At 40.0% G+C, this 20,755-nt stretch overlaps 2 protein-coding genes across 2 annotated transcripts; one reads left to right on the plus strand and one right to left on the minus strand.

Annotated features, from left to right (window-relative positions):
- Window positions 1–46: 46 nt before the first annotated feature.
- Window positions 47–4,615, minus strand: tdrd6b (tudor domain containing 6b; the record flags this gene model as incomplete). The annotated part of the gene is made up of 1 exon (XM_079174661.1): window positions 47–4,615. The coding sequence occupies one exon, from the start codon at window positions 4,613–4,615 to the stop codon at window positions 47–49; it is 4,569 nt and encodes a 1,522-aa protein (XP_079030787.1).
- Window positions 4,616–6,203: 1,588 nt separating this feature from the next.
- On the plus strand, window positions 6,204–19,434 carry smc6 (structural maintenance of chromosomes 6). Its single transcript, XM_079174979.1, has 27 exons — window positions 6,204–6,280; window positions 7,883–8,013; window positions 8,103–8,214; window positions 8,710–8,815; window positions 8,919–9,055; window positions 9,980–10,041; window positions 10,347–10,427; window positions 10,548–10,649; window positions 11,352–11,471; window positions 11,564–11,659; window positions 11,879–12,025; window positions 12,103–12,191; window positions 12,283–12,453; window positions 12,556–12,734; window positions 13,236–13,437; window positions 13,518–13,632; window positions 13,712–13,872; window positions 15,120–15,255; window positions 15,411–15,491; window positions 15,585–15,755; window positions 15,978–16,115; window positions 16,321–16,466; window positions 16,887–17,012; window positions 17,115–17,220; window positions 17,667–17,819; window positions 17,913–18,010; window positions 18,622–19,434. Exons 2-27 carry the CDS (start codon window positions 7,897–7,899, stop codon window positions 18,707–18,709), a joined length of 3,240 nt encoding a protein of 1,079 aa, XP_079031105.1. The 5' UTR covers window positions 6,204–6,280; window positions 7,883–7,896; the 3' UTR covers window positions 18,710–19,434.
- Window positions 19,435–20,755: the final 1,321 nt, after the last annotated feature.

Below are 20,755 nucleotides of genomic sequence, written 5' to 3' on the forward strand. Positions count from 1 at the left end.
CAACAAGAACTTTCTAAGGTTGAAAAGTGACACCAAGTTTAGTCTGCTAACCTGATCCCAAGCGTTCTTCCAAGGCATGGTCTGCGTCCAGTCCTTTCCAGTATTTCTCCATCAGTGTATTTACAACCGCTCCCTCGCACTCAATTTCCACTGCATATTGAGGAGCCGCAGCCTCTGAATGGCCATCCATGTTGAACACCGTCAGTTTTAGTGGTTTATCGACCAGAAGATTGTAGAAGTCGTCGTAAACGTCGTCATTCCAGGAGCCCTTGGACTCATCAAATCCATTCAAAGAGCACAAAAAGGCCTGAGGAGCCTTCTCCAGCAGACTCTGAGTCAGTGATCTCACATTCTCGACGTCAACATCAGCCTCGTTTCCAAAGTCGATAAACAAGACAGAGAAGGCATTGTCAACTCTGCGAATTACTTGAGCTCGATACCACTGTTTGTCACTGGAAAACTGAGCAAGGCATGGACTGCCAGGACCAAGAGTCTCAGTGAACATCATGTCCTGTTGCGTCTGTCCTGCTTCCTGAGCAAGACTTGACACTTTGCTGAGCTCCTCCGGGTTGGCGTACTGACACCAGAAGAAATGGGGATGCACAATACAAGAAGCATATACTTCCTCCTTTTTGTTTTTGGAGAAGTTTGGCTTCTTGTACGTACATGTATTCACGTTTCCTTTGGAAACATTAGGATGTGTCATGTTGGTCTCAGTTTGAATATCTTGGAGGAAGGTTTCCCCTTCAGGGGATTCTATGGAAACACGCTCGTTGGCAACTGCTTTCCAGTATTTCTGCATTGTCGCATTAACATTTGCTCCGTCACACTCAATTTCCACTGAATACTGGGGAACTGCAGCCTCTGAATGGTCATCCGTGTTGAACACTGTCAGTTTAAGTGGTTTATCAACAAGAAGATTATAGAAGTCATCGTAAACTTTGTCATTCCAGGAGCCCTTGGACTTATCAAATCCACTCAAAGAGCACAAAAAGGCCTGAGGAGCCTTCTCCAGCAGACCTTGAGGCAGTGATCTCACATTTTTCATGTCAATGTCAGACTCATTTCCATAGTCGATAAACAAGACGCTGAATGCATCACCAACTCTGGAAATTACTTGAGCTCGATACCACTGTTTGTCACTGGAAAACTGAGCAAGGCATGGACTGCCAGGACCAAGAGTCTCAGGGAACATCATGTCCTGTTGCGTCTGTCCTGCTTCCTGAGCAAGCGTTGACACTTTGCTGAGCTCCGCCGGGTTGGCGTACTGACACCAGAAGAAATGGGGTTGCACAATACAAGAAGCATATACCTCCTCCTTTTGGTTTTTGGATAACTTTGGCTTCCTGTACATACAAGTATTCACATTTCCTTTGCAAACATTAGGATGTGTCATGTCGGACTCAGTTTGAATATCTTGGAGGAAAGCTTTTTTTTCAGGGTGTTCTATTGAAACACGCTCGTTGGCAACTGGTTTCCAGTATTTCTGCATTGCTGCATTAACAATTGCTCCGTCACACTCAATTTCCACTGCATACTGGGGAACTGCAGCCTCTGAATGGTCATCCATTTTGAACATTGTCAGTTTTAGTGGTTTATCAACCAGAAGATTGTAGAAGTCATCGTAAACTTCGTCATTCCAGGAGCCCTTGGACTCATCAAATCCATTCAAAGAGCACAAAAAGGCCTGAGGAGCCTTCTCCAGCAGACTCTGTGGCAGTGATCTCACATTCTTGAAGTTAACGTCGCACTCATTTCCAAAGTCGATAAACAAGACACGGAAGGCATCGTCAACTCTGCGAATCACTTGAGCTCGATACCATTTATTGTCACTGGAGAATTGAGCAAGGCATGGACTGCCAGGAGCAAGAGTCTCAGGGAACATCATGTCCTGTTGGGTCTGTCCTGCTTCCTGAGCAAGACTCGACACCATGTTCAGGTCTTCAGTGTTGGCGTACTGACACCAGCAGTAATGTGGTCCAGCAATGCAGGATGCATATACCTCCTTGATCCCGTTATGAGAAATGTTTGGCCACTTGTACATGCAGATGTTCACATTTCCCTCTGGACAGGAAGAAGGGGAAAGTTGTGTTACTGAGTCACCTTGGCCACCTTCAATGTCTTTGTCCATAAGATCCGAAGTTGGTTCCCTTTCTTCATCTAAAGTCTTCTTTTCAAACTCTTGTGCAGAGGCATTAGTTATGGATTGTGAACTCCGCTCATCTCTCACGCATTGTCCATTGTTGTGCACTTTGTTGGGATCTGTCATCGTTGTCAATACGGATACATTCATGAGCTCATTTGGCGCACTGTCATGTTCTGAGCCGTTTGAGAGCTGCTGGTCAGTCTGCTGAATGAGACCAGTTGTCTCTTGTTGTGCCATCTTTGATATCATCTCTCTGACTTTCACATTTAAATTCAGAGCTCCAGCAAACAGTTCAACAATGAGCTTCCCTTTTTCCCCCTTTGCTACCACTGAAATGGTGAACATTTGGCCAACAGCACTCTCTGAAAACCACTCGTTGACTTCCTGTGGCACTTCTGTAGAGACTTCAAACAATCCAAGTGGAACAGCCTGCACAGGAACAGACCTGGCCACAATTGCTTCCGTGGGAAAGGGACAAATATCAGATTCATTTACTGACAGGGTATGACCATAGTCCACAAAGTGCACTTTAAGTTTTGGAGACATTTCTACCACTTGACCTCTGTACCACTCATTATCAGTGAACCTAGCAAAGCAAATGCTATCAAGTCCAAGTGGGTAATCTGTGCACGGTGGCTGGCTGATTAGTTGTTTAACAGTTTTCATCATTTTGTAAAACAAGTGTAAATTCCTGTCCAGTTGGCAGTAGAATCGATTGACATTCTCTGAATAGGTTATCCACACATCTTCTTTTCCATCAACCTCAATATTGTATGTGGAGTAATTGTATACATCTGATGGGACCTGTGGAGGAATTTGAAGGAGCGCTTTAGCCTGTGCACATTCCTGAGTCGGAAGATTGCATGCACCGTCAGATGGTGGTTCAATATGGACCACATTGAGCAGCAGACCTTCTTCATCAGATGTTACAGCCTTCACAGTGCATTTCAACCCAATGTTTGACGAAGCGCATAAATCCACATACTGCTGAAACTCTGCGTTATCAGTCCGAGTGATGGAAGTGGGATTAGTGGAATCAGAAGTGGGTAAACCATCGGTCCTACCATTGACTGCTTGGTTCTTTGTGCATGGCAAAGTTCCTTCTTGAAAACCATCAACATTTACAGTGACTTTGTTCTGTAAATCTATGCAACGTTGGTTTCCAAGTGAACTGAGAAATGACGAGGGAATGGGTTCATTCTGGACATTTGTATCTCGTTCTGTCTCGGAGATTGAAAAAGGTCCGACCTTCTCTGTAAAACAATTGTTTATGCATGCATCATCATCATCTGCATAGAGAATGACATGATAGACATCTTGAGGTATATTGTGGTGGTTAAACTTTGCCACAAACCTCTGGTTCAGGAGCAGTGATTTTAAGTAATCATTCTGGCCTGTACTCCAACCTGTGCCGTTATCTTTTACGCCTTCGAGAGAACAGGGATATGTGACAACTGGCATTCTCAGAAATTTTCCATGCAGAGGTCTGATGTCTCCAACTGGGACAAATTCAATTTTTCCTTCATCCACATGCAAGACTTCTATAGCACCATCGCTAGTCATCGTTTCTCTTAATAACGAGCGATGCCATCTGCCGTTTATCCCTCGAGCAGCACATGGATCCCCGCAGGTCAAAGGTTGTGTCTCTCCTAAATCAGAGTTCTCTTCATAGTGCTGCTGGATCTGTTCTGATAAAATCTTCAATGCCTTGGAAAAAATATAGAGTTTGCAAAAAATGTTACATGGATTAGTTACCTCTGTCACGTTGACAATTTCCAAAGTATCAGTTAACAGTTCTGGGCAAAAGTATCGGTCATGCTTCTCAAGTTTGCAATTAACATTCTGTTCCTGCGTTAGGCGTACGTCCTCAAGACATCTCTGCACAAGGCTTTTAAACTCATCTACTGGCATCTTCTTTGTAACTCCAATCTTACAGATGTGCTTGGAAACAATTGGTATGTCGAGGAGGATAGTCCTGTCTGGCATCAGCACGTGCTGAACCAGTCCCTTAAACTTCTTTCCAGGCAGCGACACCAAAAACTTTGTGGCTAATTCAGGCCAGTTATTCTCATTGGAGAGGACATTTGCAAGTATGCATGATTCAGTTTCAGGAGGAAGGAGAAAACAGTCACTCTGGCCCCATGCTAAAGCTTCACGTGTGGTGATATGGGGCTGTCCCTGGTCAATTAGAAAAACATTGCAAGTTTCACCTTGAATCGATCCAATCCGAGCTCTGTGCCATGTGTCACTGATGCAAACCAGACAGAGATCCCCTGGTTTTCCTTCTGATCCATACAACTTCATTTTAGGAATCTGAATTTCCTCTCTCATCTGCTCATAAACAGGCTTCCTTCCATCATCCATGTTAACCCATAATTCCACAAGACCACAATTGGGGTTTAAGTTTACCCTTGTGATGACAACAGGTACTTCTGACCCGGGCGTTGGAAGCCCGGGAATTGAACACATTGTGAAGTTCAGAGGTCAAATACACCTGCAAAACAGAAATAAATTAAATGTTTCAATGAGATTGATGATGCATCACATACAAACTACAAATGCATCCTGTAGAAAACACTTCATGAATCATGTGGACATAAGTCAAACACAGGAAACCTGCATCTGCAAAGAGGGACAGTGATCTCAAGCAGAGCCTCATCAACACTGACAGATTATGTGCAAACTGAACACTACAAGCGAAGGCTGGATCAACAGGTCTGAACCAAACAGTATGAGATTCACTAAATTAGCATTTGGTGCCATCCACTGTCCGTCTGCTGAACATGCCAACATTTTCTACAGGTAGCCAAAAATAATAATTAATCTAGGTGCAAGACGTCTCGTAAAACTCGCATGATTGAGCTTCCGATCAGATCCAAGTAGTCGCCTCATGTACAGCATCATCGCTTTGAAAGGTTAGTTTTCATGACCACATTATTAGTAAGAGTTGTAGACTGCATTTTCACCAGCAATTGCTGTATTAACAATTCAAGACATAAAATATTTAGATACATCAATATATTATTTTAAATGTAATTTAATATGCATTTTAATAATACCAGTTTGACAGCAGGTGGTGAAGTAATTAGCAATTGTGCTTATGTCGGTCACCATGATGATGGTAAATATCCTTGCTGGTTGATTCAGTGTAGTATCCCTTGACATTTTGTGCCAGTATAAAGTGGCTGTATTGTGATGAGTGAGCAAATAATTTAGTAGTTTGTTAAATATTTAGTTTTTAAATTCGAGAACGATTTCAACCAGTTTGACTCTTAACACTTAAGGGTTTTTTTTGCCAAAATTAAACTGTTGTGAAAGTAGAACAAATTATAACTTTAATTACTTTAATTTAAGTACTTTGATTAAAATCAGGAACTCTAATTGTCAGTGTTTAAAATCCGCTCTAATCATAAGAATCTATCGGTTCACTTAAATAATCCTAACAATAAGGCAGCACGTGTCTGTGAATCAACATTGGCTCTAATCGTTCAGTGCAGTTGCAAATCCAGCTCTTCGCGCAAAATCGCGAGTAATGAATGAAACACAATATCCCACAATCCACGCACACGAATCACGTCACGTTTTAAGGTGCGTTACAGGCCTTCATCTCCATCACAATAATGCGGCTCGGGTGAACCCACAGTTACTCATGCCAATTTGTTACATTATTAAACATGAGTCGATTGTCTCACCATGTTTGTTGCAGGTGACTCATCATCGATGGGATTCAGTGTCAAAAGGAGGTGGGGGCGGGAAAGCATGTGTTTTTAAAGGCTTCACATTTACATGGGAGATATTATAATGCCTCGAAATATACATGCAAGATATAAAGTAGACCGTGTTTAATAGTTAAAATGTGTTTATATGGGTTAAACGCCAACTCCTGCAAACCTATAGTCCAGGAACTATTTATTAGTAATTTAAAAAAAGATGTGAGATTGTAATTCTCGATGTAAACACAGGTAGCTCCGGACAGCCAATCACGCGGCTCGCCGTCGGTTCCGTGTTTGGAAGTGAAGCGACACCCTCAAGTGTCACTGCTGCAGTTCAGTTTAGAAACACACCGACCAGGAAGTATTAAAACACGATGTAACGTCTTCTCATGTTATTTCTGCAGGCTGCACGCACACAATGGTAGGCGACGTTTTGTGTTTTTTTTTAGAAAGCTTAAGTTTACATGAAGTATTTTAAATCAACCTGTTGCTGTCCCGTGGCTGTACTTTGGTGTGTAGGCTATTGTAAAAACGTGAATGCTGCTGAGTGGTGCGAAAACACAGCACACTAGATCACTTTATATACTAGATATATCTCTTAACTTAACGGACTAAGAATAGTGATTTGCAGCTATATTTTATCCATATACTACAGCCTTTGAATAAGGTTAATTACGGCCTAACAAGTCTTCATGTCAGTATGAATCAGTTAGAAAACATTTAAGAAACACAACACTTGCAGTAAATGTTTATCTGCAGAGCTGTGTTGCTCAATAACACCTGTTGCTGTTGAAACTGCTGGTTTCAGGCCGTTGCTTCCTGGCTTACAGACAAAAGGCTCACATCTCTTTTTTTCTGTTCGTCACTCTCTTTGAAACCAGTTTTATAAGCTATTCCGTATATCTTCAAATATTTCCCTGCAGTCGGTCTAATGTCACATTTTTACAATACTTAAAATAGTTTCAAAAGTACAACTTGCTTTCACAAAAGGAGGAACCTGAATAGCTTGTTCAGGGCATTGAGTGATGGATGTATAATTAATGCCCGATGGCACCAAATCTGTCATACGTAAGTAAGTAGAGTATTTGAAGTCTGCATCCTCAGGATATCCATTGCCAAACATGGAAACTTCAGGGCTTTTGTTGTCATTTTCCTTAGTTGAACACAAAACACATAAGACAGCACAAGCTTTAAACAAATGGTGGAAGAAGAAATTAGATTTTTTTGCTAGCAACACCACAGTGTACAAATCAAACGGCATTCAAAATCGTACTCAATTAAGAGGGTAATAAATATTAGCATCAAGTACTTATGATGCAAAATTGCTCATTCGGGCTGCACAATAAATCAAAATGTTATCAAAATCGCATTACTGCCTACTGCAATTTTCATCAGGAGGCACACTATTTGTTAAAGGTGATGTGCGTCAAAATACTGTTTTTATTAAATATTATCATGCTGCAGAGTTGTCCTGGCCTACACGTCATATTTTAGACTTTAGAAAACATCTTTGTTTGGTACAGATCCCCGCAAACAAATCACACCATAGTCATTCTAATATGTTTTTCAAACGAGGACAATGATTCCCTCTAATATCGCAAATCACATTAATGTGTAAGTGTTACTAATGTTTCAGCTAATTTCAGCTTCTTTATATCGGCCTACTGTTTGGATAGCTTAATCTCTTAACAATACACTACAATGTATTAGTTTATTAATATTTTCTGTAACGCTATAGCTGTCAAATACATGTAGGCAGTAAAAAGTACAATACTGTATTTCCATCTAAAATGTAGCGGAGTAAGTAACATGAAATGAAAATACTCAAGTAAACTACAAGTAACTTAAGATTGAATTTAAGTAAATGTACAACGCCACATAACTCAATCGTAGGGGGCAAAGATGTGTAATCAATCACAACTGGATCAATAAACTGAACTAACGTAATGCCAAAGTGAAACCTGTCTTTATCGTACAGAAATAATATCCGACATTGTTGTCTTCCTGTCAACTCTATTTCCAGTGACTTGTTTCAAAATGAGTAAGAGGAAAGGTAAAGGGATCAGTGACGTGACAGCTGTCAAGAGGCGCAGCGTGACGGCTGATCTGAAGCATCAGAGACCTTCCTCCAGCAGAGGCACCCCCTCCTCCACAGTGAGTGCCCCCCCCCCCCCCCCCCTCTCTGTGTTTACTATCACCAGCTCTGTAACGGGTTAAATGGTGTTTTCTGCATGTATCTCCAGGGAGATATCGGCCTCATTGAGAGCATCACTCTGAAGAACTTCATGTGTCACCATTGGCTCGGTCCGTTCCAGTTTGGGCCCAATGTGAATTTCATCGTCGGCAACAATGGAAGTAAGAACCGGATTTCTAAAAGTGGTGTCATCTGCTTGTTGTCTTTTGACTTGTGTGGTTAACACATCCCAACCCACCCGGGTGACGGATCCACAGTATGTACTCCCTTTAACACAAGGCAACTTCAAATATTGGTCAGATAAAACAGGACTGAATTTCATTTGAACAAAGAGGAGTGTTCTGAATCTGTAACTGTTGTGTATTCAGATGAGCATAAATATATAAAATATATATATATATATATATATATATATATATATATATATATATATATATATATATATATATATATATATATATATATATATATAAAACATGAATCCAGGTTGAAAAATACCAAAGTTACCCGTCGACATTTAGGGGAATATATCATTTAACCTAATTTGTTTGTTCAAAGCCGACCTCACTGAGGATATCTGTGGACAAGTGATTCCATTTATAGTATTATGCAGTGATTCAATCCCTTGTCTTTGTTGTTTCCAATCTAAATCTCAGGTGGAAAAAGTGCAATCCTGACTGCTCTGATTGTGGGCCTCGGGGGAAAGGCCACTGTCACAAACAGAGGGATGTCTCTGAAGGATTTTGTGAAAACCAGTGAGAAGTAAGTCAGACAGCAGAATGTTATTCCAGAGCACCCTTAACATGTTGATGTAAATACTGTAAATTGCTCCCAGAATACCACCACAGCATAATCTGCTCTCTAGCACTGCAGATATCACAGTAAAGCTGAGAAACAGAGGACTAGATGCTTTTAAACGGGACGTCTACGGCGACTGCATCTCCATCGAGCACCGGATCTCCAGCGATGGATGCCGCACCTGCAGACTGAAGAACAAGTCAGGTGACTTTTTCTGAGTTACAGATGAGGTCCAAGTCTTATTTAACCTTCGCTAAATGTCAGATAATCCCAGACGCACATGGGAGTGACTACAAAGCACTTCAAACAGGCCTTCACCCCTCCAACCTGTATACATTCGTTACTCTCCGTCAGGAATTCTCCTCTTTAAACTTGCATGCGTCGTGTGTTTTATAAGCATGACACTGTTTCACTGTTTTATGCCATCTGTCCAAGACGTATTTACATTCACACTTGGACTGATGTTTTCCATGAGTTGTAAATGTCACTGAGTTATTTTGTCAGTAAAAGGAAGTTGAACTGCGCTCGCCGCCGAACCATTTAGGAGAAGTTTTCATCCCGAGAAGTGTGTTTAACCAACCACATGATCTCTGTCGGGCAGATGCTGGTTGTATCGGGTGTGATCATGCGTCACACTTCCTTTTTGTTAAGAGTATATGTGCACAGCTGAAACTAACGATAATTTACCTTCTCGAATGATCTGCAGATTATTTTCTTGATAAATAGTTTTGTTTGTGAAATATCCAAAAACAGTAAAAAATGTCTGTTCAAGCTTCAGCTCAGCCGATGAACAGATTCAGTTTACTTTTATAAAATGACTGAGAAACACATTAAATCATCGCATTTAAGAAGCTGGAACCACTCATTGAAAAATTACTGAAACAATTATTTTTGTACGATTAATAGTAACAATGTTGTGCCACTGATTGTCGTGCGACTTACATTCAATTCAATTCCATTAACTTTATGGCATTAAGGTTACAAAAAAGCAATGTTGGCAAAGCATCAAAATACAAAGTAAACAATTATATTGATAAAAATACGAACACAACATGATTGTACATTCTCATCTCCTTCAGGACAACAGAGGTTTGAACCTCATTGATTGTCTTTTATCTTGTATTTCAGGACAACTTATCTCAAACAAGAAGGAGGAGCTGACCGCCATTTTGGACCACTTTAACATCCAGGTACTAACCCTGTGCAGCTCTTTGCGTTTTAAAACAGATATCGTTTTCTATTGTGAATTTCTATTTCTTATTTTCGAGTCTTGACATTTGCAGTGCTTGTTTTTAATTTATATTTTAAGTTAATATGTTTATTGTGACCATACTACAGAATCCATTGAATCTGAAAACCCACAAATATGCAAACAAATTTCAGATTTATTTTTTTTTATCTTCCATCAAATGCCCTCATTTTATCTTTATTTTATTTAACTGCCAAATAATGACCCTTGAAGGCTTCAGCAGCACATCTGTCTTGTGTGTTCCAGTTGGATAACCCCGTGTCCATTCTCAACCAAGAAATGAGTAAACAGTTCCTGCATTCAAAAAGTGAATCCGACAAGTATAAGGTGCAGGACCGCCATCGTTAATTATGAGCTTCTCATTTTAAGATCACATCTGTAACGATAGTTAACATGATCGTATAAAGTTTGAGATGAATGTTTTGGACCTTTTTTTTCCGTTTGTAGTTCTTCATGAAAGCAACTCTGCTGGAACAGATGAAGAGAGATTACATCCACATCAAGCACACCAAAACAGTCACGCGACAGCAGGTTGAGAGACAAGAGGAGGTACTGTATTTATGATTATTTAATATTTACTTGTATTGTATTTATTTTTATAGCTTAACACAGGGGAGCTTCATGTGCTACTCTCCGGATACTGATACCATATAGGTGCACCTGTTTAAAAAGCATTAGATTAGATAGATTTATTTTGAATATGTACCAAATAATAAGAATACAAAACAAGAATAACCAATATGATCAGCAGTAAACAATTCTACATAAACTAAATACATATTTGATGTTCAAAAAGTAGGCAGAACACTTAAGTTACATATACACATAAGTAATCATCTTAATATATAAAATAAAAAATAACATCAACAGTTAGCATTACAGTCCTGAGAGAGAGAAAGGCTCCTTCCTAATACATGTTTCAAAAGTATTTTTTTACTTTGTTTACTTTCTTCATCTAAACCGTTCCATAAATTCCACAACTTGATATACTCTTCCTAGTGGTGCGAAAACAATGTTTTCATCTTTTCTTTTCTCTTGGTTTTGACAATTTTATGTTGTGGGTCGATATTAATTCTCTTGTTCTTCTTCCCATAAAGCACTTTGTAACTTCTGTTTTGAAACGTGTTGTATAGGGGAAGTTTGCTTGCCTGCCGATAAGTTTGTCTATGAATAATTTAACGTGTACGGTGTATTCTTTTTTTCCCAAAGAAAACCTAATCATTTAAGATCTCGCACAATTGTTGTGTTCAGTCTCTCAAGGACCTGAAGCAAGAGTTTCTCCAGAAGAAGGAGAGGTATGAGAAGTGGCCGTCCTTTAGTGAGATGAAGGTGGTTTTGGAGAATCTGAAGAAAGCAATGGCATGGTGTTTGGTAAGAGTTTATCACTGTGTGATACAAATTAATTTGCGTTACATCTTTCTTTTATTATATATATATATTTCTCTTTTTCTTATCACTCTCAGGTCAGAGAGAAGGAGCAGCTTGTACAGCAGTTACAAGAGGACGTTGAAAAGGAAGCGAACAATCACAAACATCAGGAGAACCTTCAGCTCTGTCAGGTGAGTCATAAGTGTTCCCATTCTGTTGAATAAATACAAGTCTATTTAAAAACCCTATCTTCAAACTGTCACCACCATATAAACCAGCTGTCCTCACCCGCTGACGTGTTTACAGATGTCCTCCACTGGAAGAAAACCAACTTCCAACTTGGACATAATTGATTTTTAAATGTCATCTTTAAAGATATACGTCTGCTCTTTTTCTTATCTTTCACACAGTCTAAGGTCACACAAGTAGAGGAGATGCTTCAGTGCATCAAAAGCAGGGATGACAGCATGAGACAGGAACAGGAGTCTCTATCTGAAGACATCCTGAGGTTGAAAGAGCAAGTGAAGGTTGTCAGCAAAGCTCACAAGGAACAGGAGGTACGGATTGGGAAACACAATATATCAAATGTACAACATATATATTGGTTCAAGTGATATAATTTTTTTCCTCATAGCTTGTTTATTTCCGAGCTCTGAACAAACTCAAACAGTCAGAGAAGGAGCAAAACCTTCTTCAGGAAAGAATTAATAAGGCAAACACAAGGTAGGGGAGTAGAACGGTGAAAATGACATCTTTACTTTAATACAAATACATGCATTTAATTGAAATGTTATCCCTTCTCACTTTATTTTAGTGTAAGCTTTGACAATGATGGAGACACGGAATATACTAAACAGCAGAAGAAAATATCCAGCCTGAAGGAGCAGCTTGCAGAGCTTGAAACAAAGTGCTCAAAGCTGAATGAGGAGATCAAGAACAAACATCAGGCACTCTTCACAGGAAGGGAAGAGCGGGACAAGCTGAGGTACGAGACGTGATATTTTTTGCTCTGTGGTACAATTTGAGTGAGAGCCCAGTTGATTTTGCAGTCCAGTGAAATATTCCCCGGTCTGTTCACGTCGATTAGATTGGAGGAAAGAAACATCCAGGTTGTGTACGAGTCCAAACTGAGGAGGAGAAATCAGATCCTCGCCAGTCGATCGAACAAACTGAAGCGGTTTGGAGATCAGGTACCCGACCTGCTGGGTTCCATCGCTGAGGCGTACGCCACAGGGCGCTTTCTCAAGACGCCCGTTGGTCCAATAGGTGACTCTTTTTTTCTCCCTGTGTTCTGTTGGCTTGACTTATTTGGATAGTATTTATTTCGGAAGACACGCTTATTTCCTTTCTTGCTGAGAGTTGAAAAATAAATCAATACCACTCGCATATCTGTCTGTTAAATATGATGCAGGAACCAGTGGGCCGTTAGCTTAGCTTAGCATAAAGACTAGAAACGGGGGGGAAACAGCTAGCATGGCTCTCTGTTAACAAAATCCGCCTACCAGCACCTCTAAAAGTATTTATATTTATATATATATAATCATATTTACTTAACAGTCGATCTCCTCATCTAACTTCTGTCAAGTCAGCTAATAAAATATATATTTTATTAATTTGCTTTATTATCTGTAAAAGTATCATTCTGTCCTGCTGTCTCTTTAAGAGTTGGCATACAGAGGACTTACTCTCAGTTTCTACATTTCAAGTGAAGCAGTAAATTCAGTTAAATTGTACGTACTGTGGTTGACAGTCTGTGTTTGCTCTCAGGGGCGTGCATCAGTCTGAAGGATCCCATGTTGGCCGTTGCCGTGGAGTGCTGTCTGCGGAGCTTCATGAAAGCTTTCTGCTGTGACAACTACAAGGACGAGGCGGTCCTCCAGGAGCTGATGTGTCGCCACTATCCAAAGGGCAACAGGCCGCAGATCATCGTCAGCCCTTTCTCTGAAAAAGTTTACAACATTCATGGACGGTCAGCAGCAGCATTTCAGATTTGTTGAGTTTCATCTGGACACATTTTACATTTTGTTTTCCTTCTGTGCTGTTTTGTAGGAATGCACATCATCTAGAATATCTGTCTGTGCTGGACATAATCACAGCAACGAGCCCGGTCATCATCAACTGCCTGATTGATATGAGGGGGATAGAGTCGATTCTCATTATCAAAGTTAGTGTGTGCACTCATGCCTGTTAATGCCGATTGTTGCACAAAGTACCTGACCTGTGACCTTTGTGTTGGATCAAAGGAAAAAGACAAAGCGAGGAGGGTCATGCAGCAAGGCCGGCCTCCGAAAAACTGCCGTGAAGCCTTCACTGCTGAGGGAGATCAGGTGTTTTCAAACCGTTATTACACCTCCGACTTCAGCATGGCCAAGTATCTCGGCGGGGATCTCGAGACTGAAATAAGGTAAAAAAAGTGAAAGAAATGACAATAATATTTAATGCTAGTTTGAGGGAAGGAAAAGTCCAACCTGAAACACCAGTTGAAACCAGCTGCTGGCAGTGAACTGGATTTTAAGAACAGATTCTGGTAAACAGTCGTTCTTCATCCTGTCAAAACTAATACAGTGACGTCATTTACCCAAGGACTGCACTTGTACTACTTTGCTTGAGTTTTCATGCAACTTTACACTTCTATTGCACCACATCTCAGTGGCAAATGTTTAGCTTTTACTTTTGACTCCTTTACATTTGTCAGGTTGAGTTACTTTTCAGTCTTTCATCCCCTTCCTGTCCAATGAAAACCATGTACTGTATCTCCAGATGTTTCATTGAAGTATTTCTGATGAACTAAAGCATGAAGTGTTCCTTTATGTGTTTAGATTAAAATCAAATTCCCTACTTCTTAAACTAAATGAACTATTCATAAACCATCTTGGATCAGCTGGAAATACATCGTCACAAAGCTGAAAACAGGATTGTTTTTCTGAGCTGATGAAAGGGTGATTTTATTTTTAGAGATACGTGGTTCTCACAGGGCAGCGACGCTACAAATCTATGATGATCTTAAAGAATGTGATGCATTGCTGCAGATAAAAATGCCCAAAAGTATCTTAAACATCTTCAGCAGTGAAATGCAACAAACACATTAATGCAGCAGTAATAATAAACCCAAAATATCACATATAACAGTAAAACACTGACAGGGTACATTTTACTGTACCATTAGTGAGCTATTGAACTTTCCCTTTAATTTTGATTTAAGTTTTGTTTAAAGACCAGTTTGACATTTGAGGACATTTGAGGAATGTCAAAGTGGATGTCAAGGTCTTTCTTTTTTTTCCTGTGTTTTGTTGAGAGACAGCGAGATCCTCCTTGTGGCACTAGCACCCCAGTGGCAGGTCTGTGGCAGGTGTCACAACTGTGGCAGGCGAGCGGCACTGTTCGGCACCTGAGCGGCACTAGTTCGGCAGCTGCCGAGCTGAGTGGGCGGAGCCACATTTCCTGAGAACACCCATTGTTGTTACGAGAGCTCAGCTGCCATAAATCACTTTTATGATTTTAGTTGAGTCAAGGAGCCACCCGTTCTCTGTAAACATCCTCTGTTTTCAAACGTTCTCTGTTTTCATTCTGCCTCTTGTTTTCTCCAATGTGGTAAATTTACGACTGTGCGGAGTTGTGATGTGAGATAAAAATCAATGCTTCCTGTCACAGTATGTTGGCGTCAGACCTGGAGAATCACCAGGCTCAGCTGTCCAGGTTTCAGCTCCACGAGACCTCTGTGACCGAGGAGATCATCAGCATGGAGAACAATCTGAACCACACCATCATGACCCTGAAGAAGACTCTGGTCAGTGATGAGCACCAGAACCTGGTTTAATGTTCTCGTGGCTTGTTTTTGTTCTCTTCGTGAGAGAAAGATTGACTGTGGAGATGCTGTGCATGATTGATTTATGAATGTTAAATTAGAAGTAATTTCAGTTTTATTTTACATTTTCAATGCAGGTCTCTGTGAATCAAGTCAAGGCATCAATAACTGAGCTGGAGACTGCTGGCGAGGAGCACGTCGATGACATCAGCTCCTTGGTGATCATTTTGGTTTTATTTGCACCAACCCCTCTCAAAACAGACATACATCTTTCCACATGTAAATCTAATGTCTTAACATACATCTTGCAGGAAGAAGTCGCCCAAGAGAACCGACAGAAGATCGAGGCAGAACAGCAGACTGTTTACGAGGCGAAGACGGAGCTCGACAAGCATCAGAGAACAGCAGAGGACACCGAGTCCAAGTACTCTGCTGTTAGAGAACGGATTGATCAGCTTTCTGAGGACACGGAGGCGTTAAAGGTGCAGTAGGTCTTTGTTGTTTAGAGGCTAAAAATAGTTCGAGAAATCAAAAGATGCTGCAGACTCGTTCTCTGTAGTTTTGATGTTACTTCTGTCCTCTGATTTTAAATACATTTGAATTGTGGAGGCTCTTTATTTTTCTTCTTGAGGATCTAAGTGTGTCAAACTGTCCTCAAGAAGAGGTGATAGTGTAGTTGACTATTATTGTTTGTTGACCCAAAGGAGGAGCAGCTGAAGTTGGATGCTGAGTGTGCAAAACATGAACGAACCCTTAAGATTTTGGAAACCAAACTGAAGGCTCACGATGACAACATCCAAGCTATGAACATGGACCTCGCTGAAAGAGAAGAAGAGTTACAGGTAACAAGAGCTGCACTAAATTTGTTCAACACATTACATTTAGCTGTTTTCTTTACCTCATGCATGTATTGGAGGCTTTTTAGCTACAGTACGTTCTACAGATTAAGCCCAGTCTTAAGCTACACAGACAGCTAGCAGTTAGTAAACGGAAACCAAAGAGAGGATTTACTGCCTCCCAGAGTAATTCAGAGTCATCTGATGACAGGAATATGTGGCCAAAGCCACCGAGATCAGCCCCGAGCGGCAGCAGGTGACCGGCAGCACCAGGAGCATCGACACCGAAATCACTCGTCTGAAGAAGAAAATCAAGGTGTTCGAGAGCAACCATGGCGAGCAGGAGCAGGTGGTCAGGTGAGAACCCACAGGCTTTTTTATAAACAGTGGTGTTGCATCAAAGAGGTTTTAGCTTTAGACAAAAAGATATACTGGTGCATCAATGTGTGAGCAGTATTTTACTGTTGGTCAATGTTTAATTTCATATACTGTTCGTCACATTTTGAGTTCATCATATGATAAATATTAATTTGTAAAGTAACGAGCTAGAAATCGTTAGATAATTTACTATTTGTAGACTTTTTAGTTATTTTTAGTTGGATAAAGAGTTAGAGGAGCCTTCTAGCTTCCCAGAGATGTCTTCTACCACTGACACTTTTTTCTAATTTCTACTTCAATCCAATCTGCCCGTTGGCCATCACTAACTGGCCTCGTTTAACGCACACTGAAGTCTGGAATCAGACAAAATTAGGCTATGTCGTTTTCTGCCCTCATTAGGGAGTACGCTGAGGCCCTCGCTCTCTACAGAGAGAAAACCAACCAAGTGAGAGATCTGCGGAGGTTCATCGATCAACTGGATAACATCATGTCAGACAGGCAGAACAGATACAAGACAATGCGTAGGTAAATAACGATCTACTGAGTTTGAAAAACAATCCAGAAATACATGATTACGGTGTTTAACTGGCACTGGAAAGTCCTGATTATTTCTTCTTCTTCCTAAAGGTCACTCTCTGTCAGATGTAAGTTATACTTCAATAACTTTCTGATAAAGATGAACTGCTGTGGCTCTATGGTTTTTGATCACAACAATGAGACACTCTCAATCTTGGTACGTCAATTTTTATGTGTTTTTCTTGTTTTTCTTGTTATAAAAGGTTGTTCCTGTGTTTGTTTTACGGTCAATTTGTTTTTTTCAATAATGGAAATAGAATTAAATGGGCTCTTTAATCGCAGTAGAGTTATATAAAATCACATCATATGGAAGAAAAAAGTGTGTTCATCACTAAAGACTGGCGAAAAAACACTTGAAGGTAATGATTTAAAGTAAGATGGGGAATCCTGGTGACCATGCAGTGGAGACATCCCTGGTTCAGAGTGCACATATCATCCCTCGTCTCTCTTGCGTTATTTCCTGTCTCTACTCATAAGCGCCCCCTCAATGTCTTCAGCAAAAAGCTGGAACCTATAACATGCACGACTTCTTTTTTGTAACTTATGGGAAAAAATGTACACTCAATACAAGTACTACACAAACCTGTTCTGGCACACGTAAAGGTGAAGCCTCCGGGCAGAGAGGACGATGGTGTGAGCGACATGAGGTCGCTGTCTGGGGGTGAACGCTCCTTCTCCACCGTTTGCTTCATGCTGTCTCTGTGGGAGATCACCGAGTCGCCCTTCAGATGCCTCGATGAGTTCGACGTCTACATGGTGAGCGCACAGAATCATCAGAAACGCACACGTTTTGTATAAGACTATGCACCGACGTTTGGCTTTCACTCACTTTGATTAACTCTTTCGTAGGATATGCACAATCGCAGAATCTCTCTGGATCTCCTCCTGGAGCTGTCAGAGCGGCAGCACCTTCGACAGTTCATCTTCATCACTCCCCTCGCCACCAGGTGGCGCTCTTCTTAATAATTGCCTCGTGTTTACATGCTGTCCTTTCCATTAACTGAACCTTTTTCATTTTGCATAACTTTCACTTTGTTTCCCATATGGAGGCTTAAGTGTGCCATCAGATCAATTATAGATTTTTTTTTTATTGTGGCTCTTTGGAATAAATTGTAATATATAATTGGGATTATTTTTTCAGCATTTAAATAGAAATTGGAAAATATAAAAGTAATAAGGTAATTATGAACGTAGCAAGTTTTCAGGCCAATTTTCTGCCTTTAAATTGTTTATTTTCTTAATGCATTTTTAACTGATTTGCTACCTTTCTATCATTGTAAATTATTATTACATTTTTATATATATATATATATATTTATTTATTTTTTTGTATTAGTTTTTTCCCAATTGATTCAGTTGCATCATTTAAATAGAAAATGATTTAATGATTTAAATAATAATGTTTTAATCACATTGTGCCACCAGGCAGCTGCCATATTCTTCTGTGAACTTGGGCATTTCCTGTTGTACCTCTACGCTTTAACGAAGACTTTATTCACTGTGTGTCAATGATGTTTGATGACTAATGAAATGATAACCGTGGTTTGTTATCTTTCAGCAATCTGCCCAAAACCAGTCTCATCAAAATCCACCAGCTTCAGGATCCTGAAAGAGTTCGCAGTGAAACGATGGATGAAGATGTTTGAACTGAGCTCCAGTGACAGAAACATTCAAAGACATCGATGTATATTTCAGTATTGCTTTATGTGTTCAGCAGTTGTAAATGTAATTGGTTTGTTTGCTGTGATAAATTCTTGAATGTGTCGTGTCATTCCTGTTATGCAGCCTATAAAATCATTCACGAACGTTTGAGTATTTTATATTTTTATGGATTATAGCCCAAAAAAATGACATATACCGTAATCTTTAATGTTATAAATATTAGACACATTCTGAAGAAAACATGAAGTGATTCATGGGGACAGAAGTGTTGCTGCATAACAGGAATGACCCTTTTATGAAATCTAGTAATTGTGTTATTACAATATGTGTTGCCAATTATGTGTTATTGATTTGATATTTATTGTTTGTTCACTCTGAAGGCTCTGCTGCCACCAACTCTGACTGTGTTTGGGTGTAAAGACCAGTACTGCCTCTAGGGGCCGCTAGCAAGATTCTCACTCTTTCTGTTACTATTCTTAGTATTTATCATCCATTATATCCTTTTGGGCATCTCAATAACCTATGCATTTCATTTATGAGTGGAAGTTTACCTCAGGAGTCAGTGTTAATATTTATAATAAATTTGCTCCCGGAGTCGATCATATTTGGGCTCTGTGACATAAACGTGCACTCTCCAGTTCTCTGAAAACCACTCATGTAGCAGTTGTTTACTGTAAATCGTAGCCATTGTTCCAATAAAATGTTGAATTATCCAAACATCGGTCATACTTTTCATCCATATACCATTCACGCCTTCCATCCACATCGACACAGACATTGAACGCAGCGTGGTCCTTATTTTCCCATGAATTACACCTGCTAGACCTCGTCTTTTGAAAAAGCCTGGTGACGGTTTATTCATTTTAATCACTACAGAATTAATTTTGGGTGCAACACATGCCACATGTATAAAAGAAATACAGTCACTTGTATTATGATTGTTCCATATTTGATGTAAACATTTACCAGACAAAATAATCTTGACATAGTGACCGGACTGAAATGTATAAATAATATAGACTTTAATAATGTGAGGGTTGGTTTCCGTTATGTTAGAGATAGAACAGTGAACAGCTTCTGCAACCTCCACTGCTGTAAGTGGACTACAAGTCTAGAAATGTTGACGTAAAACTGTTGAAAGAGAATTCCTGCAATAACTTGAACTCACATCGTCATCCGGTTGCCGTCTCACACTGAAACACTCTTTCAAAAGCTTTATCAAGCGCCTCTCTCTTGAGGGTCCTGCATCTTTAATGATTGTTGCAAACGGAATAGAAGATGAGACCTTTCAATAAAAACTTTCAACTTACAAAAAAGTTGTATAAGTAGGAATGCAGTGTGTCCAGTAAACATATAAGAGGCTTTTTTTTTTCCTCCCCTTTTCTATTTTTTGCTGCATTGGAAGTGGAGCCCCTCTCACAGGGTCCCCGGCCCAGAGAGAGAGAGAGAGCTCCGAGCAACAAGGTCAAAAGCTGAGACTGTACTCGTTTTGCAGTGCTCTTCCTTTCTGTAAACATGTTGATATGTACTGAGTTAAGTTGTTTTAGTCTAAATCAAATAAGCAGCCTGAAAGAGAAGCCGATTTTGAATCTTTGTCGGGAATAATGCATGAGTACTGTGCCTAATGATGGCCTTAATTTTGGCCTTTCCTCTAAATTCAGCGACAGCAGTACAATAAAATAATAAAAAAGAAAGCTGCTCCATAAATGTAGTTCTGCTCATCCCAGAAGTCCCTGAAGCAAAACATAATACAATGTTAATGTGAAAGCTCTTCCTCAGAGATTAGCCCACAACTGCAATCCAAATATCTTTAAAAAAAAAAAAACTCATGTGTCACACATACACGTGTATCAACTGGAGGGAATCATGCTCCCACATTACTGGAGGTGAACTAATGGTCTGATGAGTCACACACTGTACATCCCATGCAACAATACTAAATGAAGTCCATAGGGTTTCTCTTTTATAACCACCTAAAGATGCAAAAGGTAAGAGATTATATTTTTCTGACAAGTAATATATGCATGCAA

Source organism: Pholis gunnellus (assembly GCF_910591455.1).
Source record: "Pholis gunnellus genome assembly, chromosome: 15".
In the NCBI taxonomy this organism is placed as follows: Eukaryota; Metazoa; Chordata; class Actinopteri; order Perciformes; family Pholidae; genus Pholis; species Pholis gunnellus.

Bases quoted from the DNA above. Each gene is read 5' to 3' on its own strand.
- smc6 (XM_079174979.1), top strand. From the start codon at position 7,897: ATGAGTAAGAGGAAAGGTAAAGGGATCAGTGACGTGACAGCTGTCAAG. The intron at 11,472-11,563 runs GTAAGAGTTTAT...TATCACTCTCAG, and splicing joins AAGCAATGGCATGGTGTTTG to GTCAGAGAGAAGGAGCAGCT. The intron at 13,438-13,517 runs GTCAGCAGCAGC...GCTGTTTTGTAG, and splicing joins GTTTACAACATTCATGGACG to GAATGCACATCATCTAGAAT.